We start from the raw sequence: 24,782 nt of genomic DNA, 5'->3' as shown, positions 1-24,782 counted from the left end.
AGCACCCAAAATGGTGATTGGCACCTAAGCACATCACGCATAGGTAATAAGTGGCGTTGGCTAGTCATACCAAAGGCAGGATTTTGATCTGAGTAAAGGTTAAACATGAGAGGAATACATCTTGCAACAAACAAAGTGCAGGCCGGAATGGTGATGCATTTGGTATTAAAGCAAGTCAAGATTTGCGGACTTCGCCCTCTCCAATCGTGCTACGTACCAACTATACAAATTGACAACCCTGCTATTTCCGGACCATGCCCTGCAACGTCTCTTGGATAATTTTCGCGCAAGAACCACCACAAATACCCGATCCGTCGCCACCCGAGCATTCCATACCTCGGACCTCGAACACGGTCTTCTTCGCATCGACGTTGCAGGATGTACCCGCGAGCCGCTTTTCAGCATCTTTCTTGCGCTGTTCGAGTGAAAGTCCACGCCAACGCCCTGAATATGAAAAAATACCCTCAGCCATGAAGCACGCCTCATCTTCACCATCATTTCCAAGAGTAATGATGATCTGGAGCACCTGGGGGTGGAAATACTGCTGCCAACGCACAGGATCCTGTGCCGGAGTACCCTCGGGGACACGGGTGTCACCCTCCTTGCATTTACCCAAAGTCAACGCAATCTGAGGAGGCTTCCATCTATAGGGGACTATGAACAGCCAATCGCCATCTGGCTTGAAGATATCTTGAAGGTACCGAGGGTCGCCATTGTAGAGCTCCGGCTGAAATCGCAGATCTACAGTCAAGTTACGTATCAGTGACGCGACTGGCGGACTTGGATACTTGAAGCTATACATCGCTCTACGAGGATTGAAGAGTAGCGTGTTCGTTTTCGATAGCCCGATGACAAATTCGTTCTCCTTCCAGTAGACATCCATAGCTAGGTCGTATAGCCGTTTGTTGATGCTAGCAAGTCGAATGAGACGAGCCATGTACACTGAGTGCATCATAGATGTGATGGGTTTGTCAAATACAAGACAATATCCAAGAATTTGCATCAACAGCTCGTTAGATAGGTCCAGGAGTCTCGACTGGACAATCGTGGTTTGCGACACCTCGGTTGCCATTTCGTGAAATTCGATTCGTTTAGGTTGCTGGTGGGCCGCTCTTCGGCTCACAGGGTGAAATAATTACGCCTGAGGGAAAGAGATTAATATATAGTAGAGGGATAGAGACCCCCTTTATGCACTGTGTATATTCACCCAAAGCCTAGACGGACGTCCAATGTGAAAGCTCGTTCAGCGTCAGTAGAGTTGACTTCGTTTCACTCGTACGCAATGAACAACTGCGTAGAACAAATGGGTAGACCCCAAGTCAATCTGACGTCTTTCAGCAAAGTGTCTGTTTGCCTTGACTTCACCGTACCGGGCTCACCTGTGGCCATCCAGATAAATATGTGCTGAATTTGCTCCCTCAGTCTCCCCCAGTCTCTCCGAACAACTACTCACATCAACCACTAAGCAAAACACCACAGCATGAACGGAGACAAAGAAACCAACGCAGGGTCTTTCAAGGATAGTAAGTCTTCCTATTTCATCACCCTCCATCTCGTACGCTAACGAGTTTAGCGAGCGTGTGCCATGAGGCCTCCTCTGCTCCTGCATCTTGGAATAGTTTACCAGAGGAGCTGAAACTGGCGACCCTTGGCCATCGACTCCACATTGATGGTACTCTCACGGCCATAACTCATCCCATCCGTGCAAAAATGGCTAGCTATGAGGCTTTGCTCCTCACCAGCAAAGAGATGAATAGACTAGCCAAGATTTCGTGGGGAGAGAACCAATTCCTCCTCGGTTGGCCGAGCGCTGGCCTACAATACCCGCGACCGCCCACGTCTCTCGCAGAACAGGTTCGGAACTTAACCATCGAGATCTTCGTGGATGGCCGACTAGGTTGGAACAGGACGAATGAAGACCCCAGATTCCCGTACTCATGGAATGTCCTCCTCGACACCGAAAAGAGCTCCAGGCTGCGTCGAACAATACGGAAGGAGCTTAGAGGGAACGGGAATCCGGCCGTCGCCTGGCAGTCAGAGTTTCTCGCCCTGAAGGAGCTCACAGTCGAGATTATATTGGCTTGGGATCTAGATGACTACCACAACCACAGAAACAAGATCGGTAGGATTTGCGGCTGCATGGACAAGGAAAAAATCGAAGAGCACTTCGAAGGCTGTCGTACATATCTCAGCACCCGCAAGCTTACAGTCAAGGTCCGTGGTCTCAGATGCGGAGACTATTCAACCGATGGAGATGCTGGTCCCAACACCAAAGCCTGTCCCAACGGGTGCGCTGAGAAGATTGCGACATGCTTTACGGATCTCGTCGAAATCAAGGATTGAATTGACCGTATGGACGAGAAGGACGATGGTGAGGTCCTTTGGGGACGTTTTTATGGAACGGTAGTCTTGGAAAGAGTTTGTCGACTTAGTAAGCTCAGAGCTCTCGAGGGGAATAGGACAGTTGGCTAGATGTTTCCACGGCCGACTTGGTTCATAGGAAGAAGTTTAGACGGTTAACAGAACAGTACGTTCATGCCACTGCTGCACTCTTAGCTTAGTGCACTGGGCAGCGCCCGTCTTACACGATACATGCTAGCCCTCACTGTCAAATACCACTTTGCTTCTTCCCTGTGTACCTTCATCAACCGCACTTCCAACCTTTCTGACCACTTCTTTGTCGAAAAAGGCAACACCTAGCTCTTGACTTGTGAACCAACTCGCCCGGTCTAGATTCCCGGAGCCTAGGACGAGGACTTCGTCATCTACAATAGTCATCTTGAGATGCGACTGTTGGGGCTCTCCTGCTTCGTTGCCCCTCTTCTTGGGTCCATCGATCGGCTCGAAGTATGATACATGTAGGCGACCGGGCTTGGGAGTCGCCATAGCTGCTTCCTCATCGTTCAAACTGCCACCGTCGTGGGTCAGCTGTTGATAGCGTTTGATGAGCTTCTTGATGCAGCGTGACGTTGTGGTTCCTGCTGTGACCAACTGCTCGAGTATCATGAGACGTTCCGAGGTCAGAATGCGTACGTCGATGCCGCGTGCAAGCGCTCTGAGAATGGCGGACAGGACAGGTGGCGCAGTGACATTTGGCGTCTGAATACGGATGCTTCTCTCAGCCTTTGCGAAGAGTGTGAGTATGAAAACGTTCAGAGGCGTTGGCGGAGCTCGAAGGGTGTCTTGAGCTCCAACGAAACTAAAGCGCGGATTACGACGGTGTGGGCTGGGAAGGAAGACGGTATGTATACTGCGAGCCGACAGTAGTGCAGACGATTTCAGCGCACCGTGAAGCTTTACCACAGCGCTGTCGGGAACGTCGAGACTCGTCGGAACATCCTCTCGCCGCTCCCAGAAAGTCCGATAGAATTTGAGGAACTGTTCGACAACAGGTCCAGTAAGGGTGACGGCACCCTCGAACCATTCTTCCCAGCTGATGTTGCAACTTGGTAATACTGCCGTCTTCCGATCGACGATGATGAACTTGGGATGCATGACACTGAATGGTAATATGAATATGGACTTAATCTCGAGGTCCAGTCCATTGAGCTCAGACGGGTCAGGCAAGCCCAACTTCTTCACCCATGCTGAAGGCGGATACGTCTGTCCTGAAGTGGCCTGCTTGTGAAATAGCTTCTGAAAGACCGAACTGGAAGAAAAGCAAAGTCGAACTCTGATCTTGTCCGTCCCTCTCCTGACAGCCTTGTCGGAGAGTCTTCTCAGAACCTCGTTAAGTGTTTCTAGAGTCGTCGATCTAGCCCAGAAGCAAGTGACCAGAATAAGCTCGCGGCTAGTAGACTCGAGAAGAGGCACTAATGAGTCGTAAATTGCAGATCCAGTTCCAGTCATGAAAGTGTCGAGATTAGAGGTGGTGATCAGGGACCGCGGATAGCGGGCATAGTAGCTTGGGTCATCGTTCGCATTGGCCGGCGCCGCAGCATCAAGGGCTGAGATGAAGGGCTCGTTGAAGCTGGACACGACAGGGGATGGTGTTGTCGGTGCCATAGTCCTTGTATGCGAGATCCTCGTTCAGAGCAGCGATGCAGCAGTGATGGAGAGGGAGTGGTAGCGAGATTCGACTGTTGATGGATGACGTCGGGTCGGACCTGTCGCGACTGCCATGAGGTAGACGCGTCAAGACTAGGCCCCATCCGGAAAGCTCGGCAGGGATCATTGGGGAAGCTTTAATCCCCGCCAAAATTTCGGAAGCTCTTCGCAGTAGACAACATCATCAACACCCCCGCGGTATCACACGAACGCAGCCTCGACTAGCTTAAAACGATTGGCTGTAACCGGATCCATCGATCATATACCTCACACTCTCGAAACAGAACGCGCCGTCCACACAGGCGCATATTCACCATGCCAATCTCCATCCTCCCACCCAGCGCACCTCTCCCACCACGGCGCGATGCGAACGACGAATACGACGACTCCGATGTGGAAATGGAAGACGATGACTTCGCGACTTCTGGCTCAAAATCGATAGTAACGCCCGGCGAACACATAACCTCAGACCCTCAATGGATGCGCGGCCACGGCACCTACATCCCAAGTCTTCCTCCCTCCTCCACAACGATAATATCGACCGTCGCCGGTACCCTGCACAAGACCAATAAACTGCTTTCCGTACAACCGCTGCGCGCTCGATACCAACCCGAGATTGGCGACTTGGTCGTAGGACGCATAATGACAGTCGGAACGAAGAAGTGGAACGTGGACATCGCAGCGCCAATGCACGCAAACCTGCCTTTGTCGAGTATAAACTTGCCCGGTGGAGTGTTGCGACGCAGAACGACAGTAGACGAACTGAACATCCGGACATTCTTTCAAGAAGGCGACTTGCTCGTCGCCGAAGTGCAGAGTCTGCACCAAGACGGCACAGCATCCCTCCACACGCGATCGCTCAAATACGGAAAACTGCGGAATGGCTTGTTTACCAGTCTAAGTGGCGCAGGCGGTGGCATACTGAGTCGCAAGGGTGGTGTAGTGAGGAGTAGGCGGCAAGTGTTCACGCTGAACACCGCGGCAGGGGAAGTCGACATCGTACTTGGTGTCAACGGATACATTTTCATCAGCAAACACATCGCGACGAATTCGGACCCGAAAGAGGTGGGTATCAACAGGCTGGACGAAAGCGTGACCGAGACGCTGTATTCCAGCCAGAACGACGAGATCGAGCCAGCTGTTATGCGGGAGATTACTAGGGTCAGCACATTAATCAGGGGATTAGTAGCGTGTGGCGCGAAGGTGGATGAGGACATGATCGTCAAGGTATATGACGGCGCGGTTGAGCTTGAGGCAGAAGAGCAAAGTCTAGGTGGTGTGGAGAGGGGCATTGGCGCCAAAGGTGTCGTGGAAGCCGTGCTTGGACGTATGGAGGTGGAGGCCGCCGGCTGAGGATAGACGAAGTTCGAAGCATCCACAAATATTCAAAAGTAAAAGACATGGGCATGTCATGCCGCTCAAGCATCGGATCTATGCGTCCTGACGGGTTGTACTCGCCGAGTCGCTAACGAGCAGCTGCAGCAATCATTACGCTGTAACATGTAGTCACTTGCCAGAAGTGTTCTAGCAACAGCACTCACGGAGCGCACACAGATCGCGCACGCCGAACAGAATTGTAAAGATAGTCAATCATACATTACTCATTGTGCAGTGAACACATAATACCCCATCTAAAATCGTATATGTAAAACATCGGCCCTGTATAAAGCGAGCGGAGAGAAAAAGTCTCGACATGAACAAAACTCCGAAAGTCGGTAGGCACACTGCCAATCACCCTTCCATGACCAGCAGACCCTCCCTCTCCAACCTCCTCAGACTGTCAATATCACCACCGGCCTCTATAACAGCCTTCATAGCCGCTCGACTAAGCTTCCTGCGCTTATCGGCGGCTTCCTTCTCTCGTCGTGCCTTTGTCTTGCTGGAACCGCTGGGTGCGACACCTGTGAGGATTTTGCGGCTGTCGTCTGGCGTGAAGTTGACGAAGCCAACACCGCCATTATTTACGCTCGTCTGCCGTGAGGACTGTTGGGAAGAATGGCTAGACTTGCGTCTTGACGATTGGCTAGAGCGATGATGACTTGATGACTTAGAACGATGGAAGCGGGGTTCGACGCGTGGTGAGGGAGAGCGGGAGACTGGTTGACTGGTGGACGGCACTTGAGGTTGCGCATAATGGTGTGATGGTCTGTTGTACATGGCACCATAGCTAGCCATATCGAACGAGGCTGAGGCTCTGGGGGCCGAATAGCTCTCGTTCAGAGCGCCGAAGTCGAATGCGGCTGAGTCGTAAGAGATCCCTAGTCCTTCTAGTCTCACATTGTGGCTCGTAGATTGTAGATTGCTTTGACTAAAGCTGGTGGAATATGGCGGCTGAACGGTGGGATCGTTTTCATTCCACCAACCTGGTGTCTCAAGGCTATTACTAGCGTCGCACGAGGCTGAGAAACTAAGATCGAGGGCTGGCGAGGTGCCAGAGCCCCATGTTGTCACGGGTAACTGGAGAGAGGAAGGCGGGGTCTGCAAGGCTGAGAGAGCCGCACTTGATGTGCTAGCAGAGCAATAGGCGAGTCCCATGTTAGCGTTGAAGCCGCTGTCAGAATTGCTAGAATTTCCCATTGCTGGCGATGCAGATGGAGTCAACTGGTAGTTCGTATAGTTTGACCTGTCGCTGGGCAGGCTCGAATAATCGTTAGTGTAAGTCTGATGGTGATTATGGGCAACACCGCCATTGCTGCGCTCTTGCTGATCCAGATTGGAAGAAAGCGGGGGCGAAGCGATACCATGTGACGAGGCTCTCGCGAAAGATTCTGTCGGGCTGTTCGTCTTGCGAGTCCACGCATGAGCGATGGACGATTGGAAATGAGATGATTGCATCGTCTTGGCCGAGACTGAAGGATGTGGTCTCTTGGTAGACTTGGTAATGCCGCGATACTTCGGTTGACCGTGAGAGGAAAGAGTCTTTTTGACAGATCGTCCAGAAGGGTGGGGTCGAGATGTAGGAGGCTGAGAGGTGGACCTTGAGTGATTTCTCTCCAGCTCAAAGAGACCTTCGAAGTTTAACAACTCTGAGTCGCTACGAGAATCAATGCCGGAAGATGATGCAACATAGAAAGAGGAGGCAGGATCATCAGATCGAAACGAGGTTGCGTTTTGTGCGTACTTTTCGAGAGCCTTGTGCCAAGCAGCTTGTGTTTCCCGATCGAGTATAGGCTCAGGACCAAAGCATTCGCTTCCATTTGACAAAGACGGTTCGAAATGATGCGTTGTGTTATCTGAAGTGGATTGCTTAGGCGTGCGGTCATTGAAATGATGGAGTAAATCTGTCTCGACATATTGTTCGAATAAGCGGTCCAGGTCGACTGCTTCGACCTCTTTGTCGCTGGTCGGCCGTATTGGCATAGTGTCGGTAGAGTGTCGATGTTATAGCGATGAAAGGAAGTAGGTTTGCAGCGTATTTGGTTATGTTGACCGACAATGGATAGGCGAGCGAGTGACGTTGAAGGATGTAGCAGAATTGGTGGCGAGTAAAGGCGATAAGTAACACGGTACTTGTACCTGACTGATGGATACGCTGTGATGGTTACAGGCCTGCACGAACTACTTCTGTAACGTGCCAATGATGCACCGTAACAAACATGCTAGACAAACCTAGACTAGAGAGACTTAATTTTGCATCCAAATATGGCAAAATACCTTACCAGCCATTTCCTACTCGGTGTACATTCCAGCTATACTTAGCGTAGTAGGTCGAATTGGGTTGACCCGGGGTTGGCATGGGGGGACCAAGCCCCAACCCTTTGGTTTCAGGTAGCTTTGAGGCGTTCGCACCGCCCGTGCCTCACAACCTCTCGAGCCCGCGACTAGGGTAATTGAACATGTCGTAATGATGGTAGGTACGTGCCCATGCAGCCACATACCAGCCGTTGGGTATTCTCCCTAGGTACGTTGCCCATGCCGCAGGTACCCGTAATACGACAATCGGGTTGTAGATGACGTTCTTTGTTGTAATGTCTTTGTGTATACAGAAGCTCGACCTGCATATGAGTGAGAGGTAGCGACCTGAGGGTTGTTTCAGAGGTAGAAGTCGGAGGGGTGCCTGAGCAACTTCATGAGGGCCACAGCTCAGATTGTGTAGACACCACGTGGATTACGATATCTTCAATGCGACAAGACGGTCTCGCCTGTTCAGTTACCGAAAGCCTGGTATCCGGCAAAGACAGATGCCGCAGACAGTTTCGAATCGGCGATTTCGAATTAGGTCTGCAGATTCTAAAGAGTGGATCGATGGCCAAAAACAGATGCAGGAACGGGGATTTCCAATCGGCCAGGATGTAGCTAGTGCAGGAACCAGGGCCGTGGATCAAAGGCAGTTGAGCGTAACAACGTGAGATCTGCAGCACGGTCAATCTGATGTGCACTCCGGGGCGTGCACGTTGGGGGAGCCGCAAGGACTCAGTATGGGTGGACCTTCCAACTTCACGAGGTTTAGAAACAATTTGAAACTGTATCTTAGGATCGAGATGATAGTGTTTCGATGTGCGACAAGACTGCCAGGCCTCGCTTTTGTTCTCACCAAATTGTGACGGCATTGTCTCCAGTCTCTTGTGTGTGGTTTGATCCTGGGCACATGGCCAATGCAGAGACTCGTCATCCTATTTCGAATCGGACTGCGCTTTTTGAGTGACTGATCGGCGTCGGTTGCCACAAACCTGATGGAGGAGGTGATGGCAGAAAGTACACGTTCACGATGGCAGCGTGGTGTTGAGGCTTGCCCAGGCGCGCACGGGCGGTTTAGCGCGTCGTACGAACAGCTGTGGGTCAGCCCCGGACATGGGCAGCTCGCGAGTCTCTGGAGTGACGACTGTACTAGCACAGCACCGACGAGATCGACGCTCCTCTTGTCGTGTTTGCTGTTGCAATTCTCTTGCCTACCTCTGTATCCTACACCAGCGCCATGGATCCCGATGCGCCCGTGGCCAATGAGCCGGAGCCAGGAGTCTTCCGTTGGATCATGGGCTTCCTTCTGGTCGGCGCATGCTGGGGGCTTACAACACCGTTCATGCGCAAAGCTGCCATGTGAGTCTCAAGCTCCGTCATATACCATATTCTGCCTGTCGTGGTCCATTCCAGAACGCGTCCAGAGCTAACTTGTATTCGCCAGGAACTACACGCCGCCCCAACGCCCCGCCCTCACCGATCCGAACAACTCCTGGCTGAAGAAGAAAGTCTTGGGCGTACTCTACGCCGTAATTGGCGTCTTGAGCAGGCCAGCGTATGCGATACCGCTGTTGTTGAACGTTACCGGCAGTGTGTGGTTCTTCATATTGATAGGCAAGGCGGAATTGAGCCTCACGGTGCCAATCACCAACAGTCTTGCGTTCCTGTTCACCGTGTTGGGAGAGTGGTGGGCAGAGAAGAAGGTCATCAGTCGGGGTACGTTGTATGGCCGTGTATGCACGACGAATGTGGGCTAACACCAAACAGACACCTGGATAGGCATGGCCTTTGTACTCGGCGGGATCGGATTATGCGTCCAGAGCAAATCTTGATCAATCTACCTAGAATTCTACATGGTCGTTACCAGTCCCTCGCGAGCCTGTTGTTCGTATCCGTCCCGTTCGCTGCTGTTACTCCCTTGGACAATCTCGAAAACCCTTGTTCTGGTGGCTGCAACCAGTTCCTCTCGTCGTACTTCTCCTCGCCCTCAATGACGTGGAACGTGTAGATGTTGCGGCTCTTGCTGCTCGTATTCTTTTCCGACTTGTGGAGTATGTTACCATGGATGAGTACTAGAGTCCCGGCCTTGACCTCACCCATGTCGTATCTTTCCTCCTTCTCCACCATCTCGTACTCCTTCTCGCCGTTTGTTTCCTGCTTCAAGCTTTTTGGAAATCTGGCGCCCTCATTGTCGATGAAGCCCGTGCCGTTGCCTGTTCTTACAAACCTCTTCTCAATGGCAGCACGCTTATGACTCCCAGCAGCGAAGCTCAGACAACCATTCTCCTGTGTCGCATCCTCGAGCGCATACCACCATCCAACCGCGCTTGGCGGATCCGTGTACAAAAAGGTGCTATCTTGGTGTGGTGGTACTGCGCCGCCTATCTCTGGCTGTTTGCAGATGACCATGGATTGCAGGACACGAGGGTCGCGGAAGCCGAGGGAGGAGGCAATGGCGGTATTGCGGGCGGACAGGGACATGCTGCGGAAGGAGGGTGAAAGCTCGTGGAGGTAGTGCCCGATTTTGTTGATGGCGCGGTGTTTGGGTTTTGTCAGCGAGCCAGACTTGTCGAAGGCGTCTGCTCAGATGTCAGTGCATTGTCTTGAGTTTCCGAACGCGCTACGTACCCTCTTCAAAGAAGAACCGCACCTTATCGCCGGATTCTAGGAAGTAGCTGTCTCCAACGTGATCGGCGCCGTCATCGCCACCAGTCGAGAACTTGGTCATAGGATGGTCGTCGAGTGAGAAGTCGTTGAGCATCTTATTCGTGTCTTCCACCAACTGCTTGACCGTATCTTGCGACAGAGCATCCGGTATCAGTAGGTAGCCGTTCTCATTGAAGAAAGCGAGCTGCTCGGGCGTGAGCCCTTCGGCGGTTTGCGCAGTCATGGCCGGATGAAGAACTAGAATACGGATACACTGTGGTATGAAGGATTTTGCAACGACAGCTATGTACAAGTGACTGTTCCCCAGCTATCGCGTGCAGGCCGTGGATAAGCGTCGGAGTTGGCCGTAGCCTGGCGCGATGCCATGTGCTGCCCCGCTATCGTCCCGCGTTGTCGGGCTTAATTCCGCTCAGAACCAAGCCAGCCAGCCTAATACCAAACGCGTCGCGATGTGAGCAGTCCTCGACCCATCCATCGCCCCCATCCGCGGCCCCCATAAACGATACCCACCACTAGCCATCAAAGATCCGAGCATCTGGTCACAGGTCCTCCAACCCGCAGTGCCACGAAACGATAGCTCGTCCTGCTGGCTCATCCCCAGCAATAAAGAGGCACGACCGGGCCCTGGCTTCAATACCACGCGACTTATACCCACGCTAACGACAACTGTGGTCACATCGCAATCCCGAAAGACAGGAGACGAGCACACCGAGATGCAGGGAGATGAAATGTCGGGTCGTGTAACTCCAGAATAGCTCACCCAGGCAGCAACGACGCCATGACCTCGACCCGCGAAGGCTGTCACCCTTGCGTTTGCGGCTCTTACGACCCTGCACGTGCACACTTCCCACGCCGAGGAGACGACTGCTGGCTGAAACAACACGTGGAGGCTCAGCGGGCTCGCATCCCTCCGCCCGTAGCTGGCCCTCCACCTAGCCATGCATGACATAGGGCTGATGTGTAGCGTGGAACGCCCTCAGGCCCGGAGACAAACAACCTCATCGTATCCCGACTGCATGTACCTGGCGGCATGAAACAACAGGGTCTCGGGTATATGGAAGCCATGGCTCCGAGGGCTCACCGTCTCTACTAATGTTACCGAACATAACTTGAGGGATGCGATGAACAAGGGCCTGCTGGAATACGCTACTTTCTTCTCAACGTGCCCTGCGGAATCATGTCTCCTCCTTAAATCGGGTGTTCAGACTTCCAAGGTTCGCTTCCTCAGTCACGGCAACCTGGACGTCTACATTCAAGATTGGCTCAAGGCTATCGCGGCTAATGGCAAAACGGGAATACCGCTCGAATCGACTTGCGAATAAAGGTAGCTCCTTCATTTACGTTGATTGGCTAGCGCACCTGACCAACCCTTGTTGTTGCTATAAACGCAACAAAGAACCTTGACTCGCGCGAGTAGCACGCCAGACTCTCCTACGGTTACCTCGAAACCATGAAAGGAATAATCGTGCTGCCTGCTGGGAGCTATGTTTCGTCTTCAAAAGGATGAGCACCTGCCAACTGAGGATATATTAGCCAGTCTTTGTCAGATCAATGACGTCCATGTCTCCGACCTACAGGACAACGATCGAAATAAGCACTCCATAATATTGGATCCTGTCCGTCAGACGGCACGGCAGCTTTCGTGCATCATATGTATAGCGTCATGGCAGGGCTGCTTATCACACGACGTCTTTTGAGAGCTCAGGTACAAGGAAAGGGTTTCATTGCTCCATCTATATGATCATACCATCCGAAACCCACGCCTCCAGAAAGTTGCCCGACAAGAACTTCGCCTGTCATCAACTTCCCATCCGTTTGCTTACACTGTACCTCAATACCCCTGATGATGCAGTACTAAACCTTGCGAGGGACGAATGTCATAACGAGTTTTGCGGATGGCTTGATGAGCAGAAGCATCGAGCACCTCTCCAAAACGGTCAACGAGCATATATGATGATGATTCACAACGTTCTGGGCTGGAGAGCTGTTGCCTTATCCCCTTCATGGACGCATGCTCTGACATGCACTGTCCGGTCTTGGCACTATACTGCATAGCATCACACTCGTCGTTTCGAGCATTCAGCAACTTAACGCTTTGCCAAAGAGAGCGAATGAACTCGAGACGTTTCTGCAACATCGCTGAGAGGCGCTTCAGAGGTTGCGGCCTGAGTTCTACTGCTGACGGAGTGTGGATACCTCGGAGGCTCTTCGGCCATTTGTCAGCCTATGCGACGAGACAGTCAAATGGCGTTAAGAGCCAAGTCAGGCGTACCGGAGCCTAGTCATACTATACGAGCAGCCGGCTACCCAACCTACGAATAGATTAGGGCAACCTGCTGTTGGCATATACGAGACGACTGAACGGTCGGTCGGCACGAGGTACGCTAATCAAGAAGTCTACGTGGCTAAATAGTGCGTCAGCCTAAGTAAGTCGGCATGCAAAGTATACGCTCTGTGACATGCCTGTGTAACAGAATTGCTGCTATGTACTTGAAAATGCAGGATTTCGATCACCGAGGAGCCTATCATTGCCCCTGGTGGCGTTAGCGAGTGCGCCAAGTCGTGCAAATCTACTTCGTATCACCACAATCGATCACGGCGCGTGCTGTTACTGCATAGCCATGGGAACGGCTACCCGTAGCCACCGGCTTGCCGTTCTGTTACACGGTCGATCATGCGAGGGCAGCTTACACCTCACTCCGATCTTGCAGTTTAATCTGGCTCAGACGGGGTTCAGGAACATATCCCTTATTGCGATGGGTAGTCGTCGTCACTTGAGAAGAGACAAAAGAACTCAGTCACCGTATTACAATGCACGCGCCCGGATCTTTCGTGAGGTTCGAGACATACGCCCGGGCGCGGGTCAGACACCCAGGTGCCGTCTACACCAGTCTAGCCTCATATGGCAGACTACGCCTAGGTCTTCCTCTTTCGACTCTCGAGCGTGGGTTCCTCAGTCTGGAGTATCAAATCACTACTGTTTGCGGGAAGTCATTTCTTTCATGGCGCCGGTAGCCTGGTAATGCGGAGCGGCCTGGGAAAGGGCGCCCCCACATGCACAGTACAATCTTTAGAAACCAAACGCAATCACTACTGGTTGGGAAACCATGATGTGAATGCACGTTCCAGTTGACCTCTAGGGGGTGAGCGAGCGCGTTTGCATACCGCCTGCCTGACGCGGTATCAAGATCAGGCAGGCACTTGTAGCACGCAATTGCCTCAGCAGACGCTTTGTTAACTTGCTCAGGCAGCCGCTCGCTCACCTGTACAGTGAAGTCGTCGCCCCGCATTCCCCAACACCTCACTATAACTCACTGCAGTGCCTGACCTCTTACCCGGTACCTTAAAGTCGCACTTGCCAACACCAGCGACTCACACTTGATCCCTACTTTCTCAACACCTGAACTGACGACACCTCCCGATATGAACACTCCCGCCGATACTGAACAGCCATCCATGGCGCCCTCGAGCCAACCCTCTGGCGCAGAGCCTATTGCCATTGTAGGCTTTGGCTTCAAGTTTCCCCAGGATATCACCGACGCTCAGAGCTTATGGAAGCTACTCATGGAACGCCGATCAACTATGACCGAGATTCCCAAGAATCGCTGGAATATCGATGGTTTCTACAAGGAGCATGGCCACCGACCTGGCACTGTAAAGAATAGAGGCGGCCACTTCCTCGCAGACGACCCCGCTCGCTTTGATGCTCCTTTCTTCTCCATTCAACCCGCGGAAGCGGAGTGCATGGACCCCCAGCAGCGTCTGTTGCTTGAGACAAGTTATCATGCTCTCGAGAACGGTACGTCATATCTCGAAAACTAACTCTACCCGCACTGACGTCTACACGCAGCCGGTATCCCTATGCAGGCAGCCATAGGCACTAGAACATCTGTTCACGTTGGTTGTCTACTTCAAGAGTACAGCCAAATCTCTCAGCGAGACGCCCAGATGCCAGGAGACTACCGCATCGTAAGTCATTGTCGATGTACTGCATGTGAGACAAACACTGACCTCGTACACCCATATCTAGGTAGGATCCAGCGGCTTGGCCATGCTTGCCAACCGTTTGAGCTGGTTCTACGATTTCAGCGGACCAAGTATGACCGTCGACACAGCTTGCTCAGGTGGCCTCGTTGCGCTCCACTTGGCGTGTCAAGAATTGTTGGCTGGTAGCGTCGATATGGTAAGTCAATTCTTCGTCTCATCTGCCATGTCACCTCCTGGAGCCTACATCGACGTTAGGTCACTCACGTTGCACATTCCCATGTCGATGTAGGCTGCAGGCCTGTTCAAACTTTTCCTAGGTCGATATCATAACTAACACACGATTGTAGTCACTCGTCGGCGGTAACAACTTATGCTTACTTCCAGACTCAACCGCTCTCTTGAGCAGTTTGAACATGATGTCAAAAGATAGTGTTTGCTACTCGTTCGATGAGCGCGCATCAGGTTACGCCCGCGGTGAAGGCTTCGGCGTACTCATTCTCAAGCGTCTGGACAAGGCCATTGCAGATGGAGACACCATCCGCGGCGTCATACGATCAACCGGATGTGGCCAGGATGGTAATACCCCAAGCATCACGTCGCCCAGCCAGTCCGCTCAAGAGCGCCTCATTCGAGAGACGTATGCGCGCGCAGGTCTTGATCTCGGTGACACTCGCTATTTCGAGGCGCATGGCACCGGTACACCTGTGGGAGACCCTTGTGAAGCTGCGGCTATCAACAACGTCTTCTCCTCTCGAACGCCTGAAGATCCCATCTTCGTCGGTGCGCTCAAAGGCAACATGGGACATCCCGAGGGCGCCAGTGGTATCGCGGGCGTCATCAAGTCGCTTCTTGTACTTGAGAAGGGCATCATTCCACCAAACGTTTATCCCGAGCGTATCAACCCTGCTGTCGCAGCGGCTGGCCCTAACCTCAAGTTCCCACGCGTACCGGTAGCCTGGCCTACAAGCGGCGTCCGACGCGTAAGCGTAAACTCTTTCGGCTACGGAGGCACCAACGCTCACGTCGTTATCGACGATGCGCTGAGCTTTCTTAGCAGCCGTGGACTGAATGGCCGACACTGCACTGAATCCATCCAGGACAGCCAATCTGCGTGTCAATCGGATATCTCCGGCACCATGGAGAAAGAGCGAGATGACGACGATCATAGCACGGGTACCAATGTATCATCGGAACCTCTCGCTGACCTCACCCCATTCACTACTACGGACGATCCCAGCATGCTCCTTGGTGAGATTGGCAGGAATGTCCCGAAACTGTTGATACTATCTGCGTTCGATGAGCGTGCGGCTCAGCGATCGGTCTCCGCCCTGGGAACATGGATGAGCAATCACGCCGATCACGAGGATCGTACTCAACTTCTCAGTGATCTTGCATACACGTTGGCTGAGAAGAGGACACCATTCCCATGGAAGACAGCCTGCGTCGCCTCACCAGATCTGCGGTCGCAACTCACCTTTCCTGCTCCTACACGAGTCAAACAACACGTAAACGTGTGTTTCGTCTTCACTGGTCAAGGTGCGCAGTGGCATGGAATGGGTCGCGAGCTCTTAGCGTACGAGATCTTTCGAAGTGCTATGCTTGAAGCCGATCGATACTTTAAGTCACTCGGTAGTTCTTGGTCACTCATCGAAGAACTATACCACAAGTCGAAAGAAGAATCCACCATCCATCAGCCTGAGCTCAGCCAGCCAATCTGCACCGCGCTACAAGTTGCTATTCTCGACCTGCTGGCCTCATGGAACGTTCGCGCTTCCATCTCGGTAGGTCACTCTTCGGGTGAGATCGCTGCCGCCTATGCTAGCGGCGCAGTTTCACGAGAGTCTGCCTGGATGGTAGCTTATTTCCGAGGGCTGGCCGTTGCAATTACCCAAACTCTCAAACCATCTCATGGCGCCATGATCGCAGTTCAGGCTCCTCTCGATGCTTGGAAACATGTGATGGACAAGACGAATGTCGACAATCCCGATGATCCAATCGATGTTGCCTGCTACAACAGCGCGAGCAGCTTCACGCTTTCGGGTTCATATGCTATCGTTCATCAGCTGGCCGCAGCTCTCAAAGAAGCGCAGATCGAAGTACATGTTCTAAAGGTCAACGTTGCGTATCACTCGCCACATCACATGAATTCAGTCGCCGATATCTATGGAAAGCTACTCCGAAACATAGAGGCTGGAGAGCCGCTAGAGAGCCAGTCGTCATTTGTCTCAAGTGTCACTGGGCAAGATCTCCAATGTCTAGATGAGCTGCGGTCCTCCAGCTATTGGCAGCGGAATCTCACTGGGTCAGTACAATTCTCCGCTGCGCTACAGGGTGTATGCGCACGGCAAGATGCTTCAAGCTATCTCTTCCTCGAGATTGGTCCGCATTCCGTTCTGCGCTCGCCTCTAGGCGATATCCTCAAACAATACGGAAGGGATATTGCGACTGGTTACAGCTCTGTCTTGCGTCGGGATCGGGCCGCCGACATTACCGCTATGGAATGTGCAGGAAAGCTACACACCATGGGTAGCACTGTCGACATAGCTGCAGTGAATATGGACAGCGGTCACAGCCCCAACTTCCTGCCGTCGCTTCCACGTTATCAATTCGAAGATAAGAAGAAGTACTGGCTTGAAGGCAGGACGAGCATTCAATATCGTCAGACACAGTTTGTTCATCACGAGCTTCTTGGCTCGCGCACCCCTGACTGGAACGAACTTGAAGCACACTGGACGAACCGCATTCTCTTAGATCAGTCACCATATCTCAAAGATCATCAAATCAATGGTCTTTGCCTCATGCCTGCGGCGGGCATGCTTGCTATGGTCATTGAAGCTATGCGCCAGTACTATGGTCAGCGAGCTGAGAGCGCATCGGGTTACAAGCTCGAAGAAGTCAAATTTACGAAGGCTATGACACTTTCGGCTGATCCCCGCGGTACAGAGATACAGCTAACACTCCGACCAGGAATGCTGGAATCACGTGATGTGCAGCCTGGTTGCATGTGGCACCAATTCTCCCTCTTCGTTTACGAGGACGGCGGATGGCACCTGTGCTGTGCCGGTTCTGTTTCGATTGAGTACGACGAACGCCACGAGAACCTAGGAGGTTACAGTGAACATGCAAAGGCGCTGGATCAGAAGAAGCTCGCCTTCCATTCGGCTTTGGACGAATGCCGCGTCGATATCAACAGCGCTGACATCTACGGTGCATTCGATGAGGCCGGCCTCACCTATGGCCCAACTTTCCGGGGCATGCGCAATGTCAAGTGGGATCGAAACAATCAGGCGGCAGGCACAATTGGACTTCGAGACTGGCAGACGCACGCAAAGTTTGACTACAGTGATGCGCACCTCATTCATCCCGCTGCGCTGGATACCATACTTCAGATGACATTTCCAGCGTATTCCATTTACGCCAAGGACTCTTCAGCCACCACTGTACCGACTGGATTCAGCAACGCTTGGTTCTCTGCAAACTTGCTGCGCGAATCTTCTGATGCGCAAGATGTTAGGGTACATGCGAAGGTCTCTGGACGTGGATTCCGCAACAAGCTCTTCTCCGTCACTGCAGCATTTGCTGATACGCAAGAACTTTGCTTCTACGGCGATCTAGAGACTACCACCATTGGTCGCAGCGATCCATCCACAGAGAAGAAGGACGTACCGCGCAGCCTATACCGCATCGATTGGAAGCCAGCTAGCTTCGATCACCCAACAACTTCGTCTACTTCATCAGCCTCTTCTAAGATTTGTATTCACATCATCTACGATGAAGCGGATTCATCACAGGTGGACTTGATGCAGAATCTTCGCCGAACAACGTCAGCGCAAGACGAGCTTGGTGTTGCCTTGGTAGCATGGAGCTCTGTATCAGAACATGACCTTGAGAAGGCTACCTGCGTGTTTCTTCCTGGTTTGGACGGCAATTTACTTCGACACATGCAAGAGGACGAACTCGAGAAGATCAAGACCTTGGTATCGAAAGTCAATGCCCTGCTGTGGGTCACGTTCCAGCATCGAGCTCTTGACCAGAGCCCCACCGAAGGCCTGGTTTCAGGACTTGTGCGCACGCTAGCGACGGAATCTGAAGACTATCGGCTCGTAAGCATCAGCCTCAATTCGGATAACGGACTTGACGTAGCCGCTGCCAATATTACGACGATTACCAAGACACTGTTAGATCCACAACCCGACCCGGAGGACGAGTACTGCGAAATTGACGGCCAGCTCTGCATTCCACGTGTAGTCGACGATCCGGAACTCACTGCTCAAGCACTGCCTACCGAAGATACTTTAGTTACTGTCACCAAACCTTGGAGCGAGCTTGACAGCCCAAAGTTGACCATCGGCGCGGCAGGCATCCTAAGTACACTGCATTACGAGCAGGCTTCCGACAACATTGGAGAGCTTGAGCCGGATGATGTTGTCGTTGAAATCAAGGCTGTTGGACTCAATATGCGGGACGTCTCGGTAGCACTCGGTCAGGTCCATGATGAGACCTTCGGAAGCGAGATCGCTGGAGTCGTGGTACGCACTGGTTCATCACACGATGGGGGCTTCCAGATTGGTGATCGCGTTTTCGGTGTCACACGAGATGGCATTGCGCAAATTGCACGCTGCAAGTTCTCACAACTGCACAAGATGCCGGACGGTATGAGCTTCTGCGATGCTGCTGTTTATCCAGTGGCATTCTGTACGGCCTACTACGGCTTGAAGCAGTGTGTCGGTATACAGGGTGGCGAGTCCATCTTGGTCCACGAGGCTGCTAGCACGCTCGGCCGAGCGATCATCCAAATCGCCGTTCTCCACGGATATACGAAAGTCTTTGCGACTGTAGGCACACCTGAAGAAGCGGCTTTCCTGGAGAAGGACTTCAACGTTCCGACGTCGAACGTGTTCCTCACTGGCAATCTCGACTTCCAGTATGGTATCCTCCGTTTGACAGGAGGACGAGGTGTTGATGTTGTGATGGGCTCTGAAGAACTCTTGCAAGATTCTTGGCCATGCATCGCTTCGTTCGGACGCTTTGTTGGCGTTGGAGAAAAGGACGTCTTCAACTCGACCGCGAATGGCTCAAACGAGATTGTGGTACCTCCTACAACGAAGAACATTACTTTCGTCAGCGTCAACTTCCAGGACCTAGCACAGAGCCATTTGTTTGCTGGCATCTTCACAGATGTGCTATCACTGATGGAAGGTGGTAAGATCACCGTGTCTCTACCTCCGACCGTGTTCAGGCAGCGTAGTATTCAGCAGGCTTTCCAGTCGCTCAAAGATGGAGAGACGCTTGGAAAAGTAGTCATCGAGATGGCTGGCGACGAGATTGTGGAAATGGAACTTTCGCCAGATTCTGACAAGCCATTGTTCTCTTCGGACGCCAGCTATCTTGTCGCTGGCGCATTTGGCGGCATCGGCCAGAGCATTGCTACGTGGATGGTACACAATGGAGCCAAGCATCTAATCTTGCCGTCACGATCAGCAGTCGAGGGTACTGGATCTGAGCGCGATTACTTCATGCAAGGACTGATGGCACAAGGCGCCGCAGTGTATGCTCCAGTATGCGACGTCGCCGACTATGACCAGCTTAAGGAGACCCTTGCGTCCTTCCAAGCTCTTCCGCAAATCAAAGGGTGTGTCCAAGCAGCAATGGTAATGCGCGACTCTTCCTTCGCAAAGATGTCGAGCGAGAAGTGGCATGAGTCACTCGCGCCCAAGGTAGACGGCTCCTGGAACCTACACCAGCTTCTACCTGCCGATCTCGACTTCTTCGTCATGTTGTCATCTTCCACCGGTATCATGGGCTCGTTCGGTCAATCAAATTACACCGTTGGCAACACATACCAGGACGAACTAGCGGCCCATCGTATGCGTCACGGCCAACGTGCTCACACCCTCGCTCTGAGCATGGTCACCGGTGTTGGCTACGTCGCTCAGAACGAGCAGGTACAAGCTTTGCTCCGCGTGCGGGGTATGCTGGAGGAGGTGCCGATGAGTGACATCTACAAGCTGCTACGCTTCTGCTGTGACCCCGAACGCGTCGATGCAAGCACCGTCGGGTCCCAGATCATCACACCCTTGACCCTGCCGGCTGATCTCCGTGCCATGGGTATCGTGGCACCTCTCGGTAGTACGCGGCCGCTATATCACTATCTCGACACGCTCCCTTCGCGCTTCTCTTCCGACACCGCGACCGCCGAAGCCAAGAATCGCCCTTCGTACAAGCTCTCAGAGGCCACGAACCTCGCTCAAGCCACCGATATCGTTGTCGACGCGATCCAGAACCAGCTTTCCAGTCTCTTGGTTGTCAGCAAGGACGACATCGATCCTCAGAAGGCGATCTATCGGTACGGCGTGGACTCGTTGGTCGCGGTGGAGATGCGGAACTGGTTTTCGAAGGCCACCGGAGCGGACGTTGGTACTGTGGATATCATGAGTGATATCAGTATCTGGCTGTTGGCTGTCAAGGTAGCGGGAAAGAGTAAGTTCGTCAAGGAGGAAGTGAAGGAGTAGACTGCCACAGCGAAGATGGGAATGCGGCTTGACTCAGACCGGGGCTTGGCGTCGCGCTGGTCAGTGAAGTAACTTGCGTCATTATATACATACATATATTCCAATGTATTGTCTTGTCAGCTTCTAGGTGTCATTGCGAGATCCACCACAACATGCTGATGACGCAGGTGTTCGTTATGACCGAACCTTAGAACCTTGGAAGTGACGCGACGCGACGCGACATGACGCGTGCGGGCTTGCTGCTGACTCATCCGCACTAGAGCTCGGCAATCCGGTGATATTCGTTGGAGCACCCAACATCACCCAAGCAATCGCTCCTCTGACCTCCTATGGCCATGATATCAGACGGCAAGGAACAGTGAATATCCCGAAAAGAGTATCTTCCAAAATTGCTTACCACTCCGGCTACTCCTGGGTAGCAATCACCTATATCAGTCACGTATCAGCATCGTCATCACAGCAGTCGTTTCAGGGCTATCAGTAAGAGCTAGAAGTATAAGAGTACATGAAATCCAGGCCAGTAGAGCTTCTTCTCCCTCATATTGCTATATCACTTCTTTACCATCAACCCTTTAATATCCGTTTCCAGATCCTCTTTACAAGTGCAGCTGCTTTCGTCATGATACACATCTTCAGGTCTAGCCATCGGGCATCCATCCGCCTCGATCTCAAAAGAAATATCCTCAGGCGTAAGGTAAAGCACGTTCTCCGTCAGAATCCTCTCCCACTCTACCAGCATCTCCCCCGTAACCCGTGCGTCTACCCAGACTCGGGATCCATCGAATGTGGTACGCCAATACCCACGCGCACCAAGGACGATGCGCAAAGTCTTCAGCTTGGGGATGTTCTGCTGCCAACTCCTTGGTATCTGGTTTGCCGGCTGCCAGAGGAGACCTAAGCCTCCGTAATCATTACGAGAAACTGACTGGCACCGGAATTCTAAGTGGCGGATTTCGCTCCCGACCCGTAGCGATGGTCGATGTCCGTAATGTAGCGTATAGTCTGTGACCTGGAAGACGTTGTTATTGTAATATGCGGCTTTTGCTATGGTCGCGAAATCTGTACGGAGTAGGGGAAGGAGGCGTAGCTTCATCAGGGCCCAGTGTTTTGTGTAAGTGATTGGAGTTGGGAAGGTTAGGTGCTGCTCCAGAACCATTATTCTTAGCTCTGCTGGAAGCTTATGCCAGTATTGGAAGAAGATTGAGTCTTCCGAGTTGGCATGCACTAGTGAGTTTGCGGAACCCGTGGTTGTAATGACTTGATCGGGCATTGTTGTTGTGGAGTAGAATCGGTGAGGTAAGCTTGGTGAGTTGGCAAAGGAACGATTGATATACTGATGGATGGCATGGTCTATACGGCTACATGGAGGGTGTTTTCACATAGTCGCTGGCTAAGCTGGTAGTAGTGAACCGCATTGTAGATGGAGGTGAAAAACCTGACATCACTTGTTACGTGAGATTTACACGCGCTCCACACGATCCTTATTGCTACATGGCTCGCGATCAGACCATCTACAGGTGTTTGTGATTAACAAATGCTCTGAGGATCAACAAACAATGACCCATTCGCCCAAGTTCTTAACACTTGTCTCATCTTGCGAACCCTCGAGACCTTCACACGAATGGCGACCGCTACCGCACCCCAGGAGACAGCGTCTTTCCATTCATGGTCAGACTTATCTACTGAACTTCAACTAGAAGTCCTCGGCCATGCCCTTACGTTTGCCGGGCCTATCGATCACAATACTAGTTACCAAGCGGTGAGCTTGTTGATACCAGTTTTGCGCTGTGGCAACACAGAGCTGGCCGCGATCGCCCGTGAAAGCTGTAAGCGAAACGGGGGTTCTGGTCAACTAGGCTCTGCACATCTAAATCAACAACTGACAGAGGCAGACTACAAAAGCAACAAATTCGTCACCACAATTCCTCTCTTCTTGATGTCCTTGCCTAGATTCCCGCCACTTGATGCGTATAAGTGGATCCGGAGATTTGAAGTCACTTTTAATCTCTATACATCGCGACGCAATGACCAGAACCTCGATATGGATACAGCTTGGAGAGTTCTTCTTGCGTCCACTCAAATGACACCAGGCCAAGATGTCACGCATGACAGAGCTGCTCTACAAGCAATTCGACGCTCCACTAACTGGCAAACGCGTTTCCCCAATCTGAAAATATTCCATCTCAAGGTCAAGATTCGTAGACCTTGTGAGGTACTACTTGTCACGTGGAAAACCATCGCCGCCTACTTTCCGGTGCATTCATGACTTCAAAGACGCCGTGCTTGATGCTTTAAAATATTGTGAACATCGTATGCAAGCGAAAGAGGTCGTAGTACGGGTGTATTGCGAGGGTTGCAGAAACGTCGGACTGTCTCAAACTCAGCCGGCTCGGGTCACAGAGCATCAGATATCACCACCGCCATGCACGTGTGAGCATGAGTTGGAAGAAGGTCTGGCCAAAGTGTTCGGAAGAGACTAGGAATTGTCTTGAGTAGGAGAGAAACGATACGTGTAGTATAGACGTTCGTTATGTTGGCGGGAAAGCTGTGAACCGGGGGACGCATTCAGGCGGTACATTCAAACCCGTGCCACAGCATGACGCATACGGATCATCTACACAGATACGTTAGCAATGTATCGCCTTCCGTCATTTGAGAGGAGGAATGTATTACATACCTGATTTCCTAGTGCCAGTCGATGACATCAATGCACGCTTGTACGAAGCCGACTTGCCAACAACATCTCCATCCCATTTACCGGTCGAAACCAGCCCCTCGATGACACTTTCGAAGTACCTCAGCTGCGGACATAACTCCAGCACCTCCTGAACCCGCTGATTCTGCCACGGCATGACCATACCAGATGCAGATTCGATCTGGAGAGAGCGGAGTTGAGTTCCAATGGCTTCACAAACCCTCGTGACTGCTTTGTCAAAGCTACCAATATACATGTTCGACGTGCTTCCAGCAACCAGCTTCAGATCTGACAACAGTGGCACAGTTCCCAAGAAACTCTGGAGAGTAGCAGAGTCGATAGAGGACGGGTTCAAACTCAGCGTGTGTAGCTTGGGTACTAGACCAGCGATCTCTCGTAGCAGATGTTCAGAATGAGTGGAGGCCACGTCTAAGATGCGCATCTCACTCCAGTCCATGGCGTAGACCCAATCGCTGCAGTGCTTGGGGCTAAACTCGTAGGCATGCGCAAGGTCATCAGCTCTGGAGATGACCAACTCTTCGAGCGTGGGGAATGCATCCGTTTCCTGGAATCGGAAATGAGATCCGCCAACGGCCATAGCCGTGTAGCTGTTACGTTGACTTCTCGCAGCCATGGTAAAGTGTTGCTGTTTACTGAGACGCAACCGTAGGACCTTGAGGTTGCGGCCCCGCATGAGTAGTGTCTTGAGTTTAGAGAGATCGCTGTTTTCGTCCTGCAGACGTGTTGCTCCCCGATGGAAGCACCAGACTGTAATGTCGAGTGTGTGGAGCTGAGGTGATGACAGGAGAGCTTCATCTAGAGCAAAATCCTTGCGATTGTGGTTCGTGACTTTTAACTGAGCTGAAGGATGATCGCGGTGCAGCGCCTCGAGAACACGCATGGGGATGGCGTAGTTGGCGTTCCAACTAAATGATGCAAGGTTTTGTGTGCATTCTATAATGTGTAGAATCGTCGCGGGGGGGATGTAGCTATGGTCGGGATAAGATGGGATGACCAAGTGACGCACTGTTTTCGCCATCCTACCACTGTTCCGTTTTAGACTGCTCACGATGCTTGTGGGAGAACCGGGTCCGCTTTTCTTGGGTCTGCCCGAGGTGATAGTACGAAAAGGCCATCCCAGGCCATTGGTGATGCGTGCCGTCATAGTTGAGCCTCGCTCTTTGCAAGCACCCACT

General features: G+C 52.3%; 8 protein-coding genes across 8 annotated transcripts; 4 read left to right on the top strand and 4 right to left on the bottom strand.

The window, feature by feature from the left end:
* Nucleotides 1-1,480: 1,480 nt before the first annotated feature.
* Nucleotides 1,481-2,343, top strand: J4E86_002017 (uncharacterized protein; the record flags this gene model as incomplete). Its single annotated transcript, XM_051442580.1, has 2 exons — nt 1,481-1,523; nt 1,574-2,343. 2 exons carry the CDS (start codon nt 1,481-1,483, stop codon nt 2,341-2,343), a joined length of 813 nt encoding a protein of 270 aa, XP_051306168.1.
* Nucleotides 2,344-2,595: 252 nt separating this feature from the next.
* J4E86_002016 (uncharacterized protein) lies at nt 2,596-4,005 on the bottom strand (the record flags this gene model as incomplete). Its single annotated transcript, XM_051442579.1, has 1 exon — nt 2,596-4,005. The coding sequence occupies one exon, from the start codon at nt 4,003-4,005 to the stop codon at nt 2,596-2,598; it is 1,410 nt and encodes a 469-aa protein (XP_051306167.1).
* A 357-nt stretch (nt 4,006-4,362) lies between these two features.
* Nucleotides 4,363-5,400, top strand: J4E86_002015 (uncharacterized protein; the record flags this gene model as incomplete). The annotated part of the gene is made up of 1 exon (XM_051442578.1): nt 4,363-5,400. One exon carries the CDS (start codon nt 4,363-4,365, stop codon nt 5,398-5,400), a length of 1,038 nt encoding a protein of 345 aa, XP_051306166.1.
* Nucleotides 5,401-5,778: 378 nt separating this feature from the next.
* On the bottom strand, nt 5,779-6,179 carry J4E86_002014 (uncharacterized protein; the record flags this gene model as incomplete). The annotated part of the gene is made up of 2 exons (XM_051442577.1): nt 5,779-6,030; nt 6,102-6,179. 2 exons carry the CDS (start codon nt 6,177-6,179, stop codon nt 5,779-5,781), a joined length of 330 nt encoding a protein of 109 aa, XP_051306165.1.
* A 2,783-nt stretch (nt 6,180-8,962) lies between these two features.
* On the top strand, nt 8,963-9,557 carry J4E86_002013 (uncharacterized protein; the record flags this gene model as incomplete). The annotated part of the gene is made up of 3 exons (XM_051442576.1): nt 8,963-9,084; nt 9,170-9,441; nt 9,493-9,557. The coding sequence occupies 3 exons, from the start codon at nt 8,963-8,965 to the stop codon at nt 9,555-9,557; spliced, it is 459 nt and encodes a 152-aa protein (XP_051306164.1).
* A 28-nt stretch (nt 9,558-9,585) lies between these two features.
* On the bottom strand, nt 9,586-10,615 carry J4E86_002012 (uncharacterized protein; the record flags this gene model as incomplete). Its single annotated transcript, XM_051442575.1, has 2 exons — nt 9,586-10,304; nt 10,354-10,615. The coding sequence occupies 2 exons, from the start codon at nt 10,613-10,615 to the stop codon at nt 9,586-9,588; spliced, it is 981 nt and encodes a 326-aa protein (XP_051306163.1).
* A 3,200-nt stretch (nt 10,616-13,815) lies between these two features.
* J4E86_002011 (Type I Iterative PKS) lies at nt 13,816-20,891 on the top strand (the record flags this gene model as incomplete). Its single annotated transcript, XM_051442574.1, has 4 exons — nt 13,816-14,191; nt 14,243-14,361; nt 14,423-14,575; nt 14,727-20,891. The coding sequence occupies 4 exons, from the start codon at nt 13,816-13,818 to the stop codon at nt 20,889-20,891; spliced, it is 6,813 nt and encodes a 2,270-aa protein (XP_051306162.1).
* A 2,669-nt stretch (nt 20,892-23,560) lies between these two features.
* On the bottom strand, nt 23,561-24,487 carry J4E86_002010 (uncharacterized protein; the record flags this gene model as incomplete). Its single annotated transcript, XM_051442573.1, has 1 exon — nt 23,561-24,487. One exon carries the CDS (start codon nt 24,485-24,487, stop codon nt 23,561-23,563), a length of 927 nt encoding a protein of 308 aa, XP_051306161.1.
* Between the last annotated feature and the right edge of the window lie 295 nt (nt 24,488-24,782).

Source organism: Alternaria arbusti (genome assembly GCF_024043155.1).
Source record: "Alternaria arbusti strain BMP 1465 chromosome Unknown scaffold_2, whole genome shotgun sequence".
Classification (NCBI taxonomy): domain Eukaryota; kingdom Fungi; phylum Ascomycota; class Dothideomycetes; order Pleosporales; family Pleosporaceae; genus Alternaria; species Alternaria arbusti.
Note: the sequence above shows the minus strand (reverse complement) of the source record. Positions and strands in the feature narration are given on the sequence as shown.